This window comes from Halyomorpha halys, unplaced genomic scaffold (assembly GCF_000696795.3).
Source record: "Halyomorpha halys isolate HHAL.00 unplaced genomic scaffold, Hhal_1.1 Scaffold2346.1, whole genome shotgun sequence".
NCBI classification, from domain to species: Eukaryota; Metazoa; Arthropoda; class Insecta; order Hemiptera; family Pentatomidae; genus Halyomorpha; species Halyomorpha halys.
Genome location: NW_027108948.1, coordinates 1 through 359, shown reverse-complemented (window position 1 = coordinate 359; position 359 = coordinate 1). Strand labels below are relative to the sequence as shown.

Genomic DNA, 359 nt, shown 5'->3' with positions numbered 1-359 from the left:
AACCCTGACCATCTTCCTATATATCAATTTTTACGGTCAACTATGTATACATATAAAACTATAATAATACAACATTAAATACAATTTTAAAAATAAATATATCTCATAAAAATATACATTACGCAATAATGTCCATTGAAAGAGATGTCATCAATTCTCGAAGATGAACCTTCTTATATTCTTTCTTCATAGATATTAGGTGTACTAGTTTGTCTCCAAACACAGACATTGAATCAAACATATTTTTTAATTTTCCAGACGTGAAAATAGGACTGAGTTTATATCTAAGACAAATATTAAACAAAAATATTAAAAATAGAGAAATGAGGAAATTAAACAATGTCATTGTCAGTAACAGA

At 25.6% G+C, this 359-nt stretch overlaps 1 protein-coding gene across 1 annotated transcript in view; it reads right to left on the bottom strand.

The window, feature by feature from the left end:
- LOC106691431 (probable cytochrome P450 6a23) overlaps positions 1-284 on the bottom strand; it is a gene marked incomplete at its 5' end in the record, with an annotated part of 11,858 nt that extends 11,574 nt beyond the window's left edge. Inside the window, 1 exon segment of the mRNA XM_067047216.1 lies at positions 123-284. Coding sequence (XP_066903317.1) covers positions 123-284 — 162 coding nt within the window.
- Between the last annotated feature and the right edge of the window lie 75 nt (positions 285-359).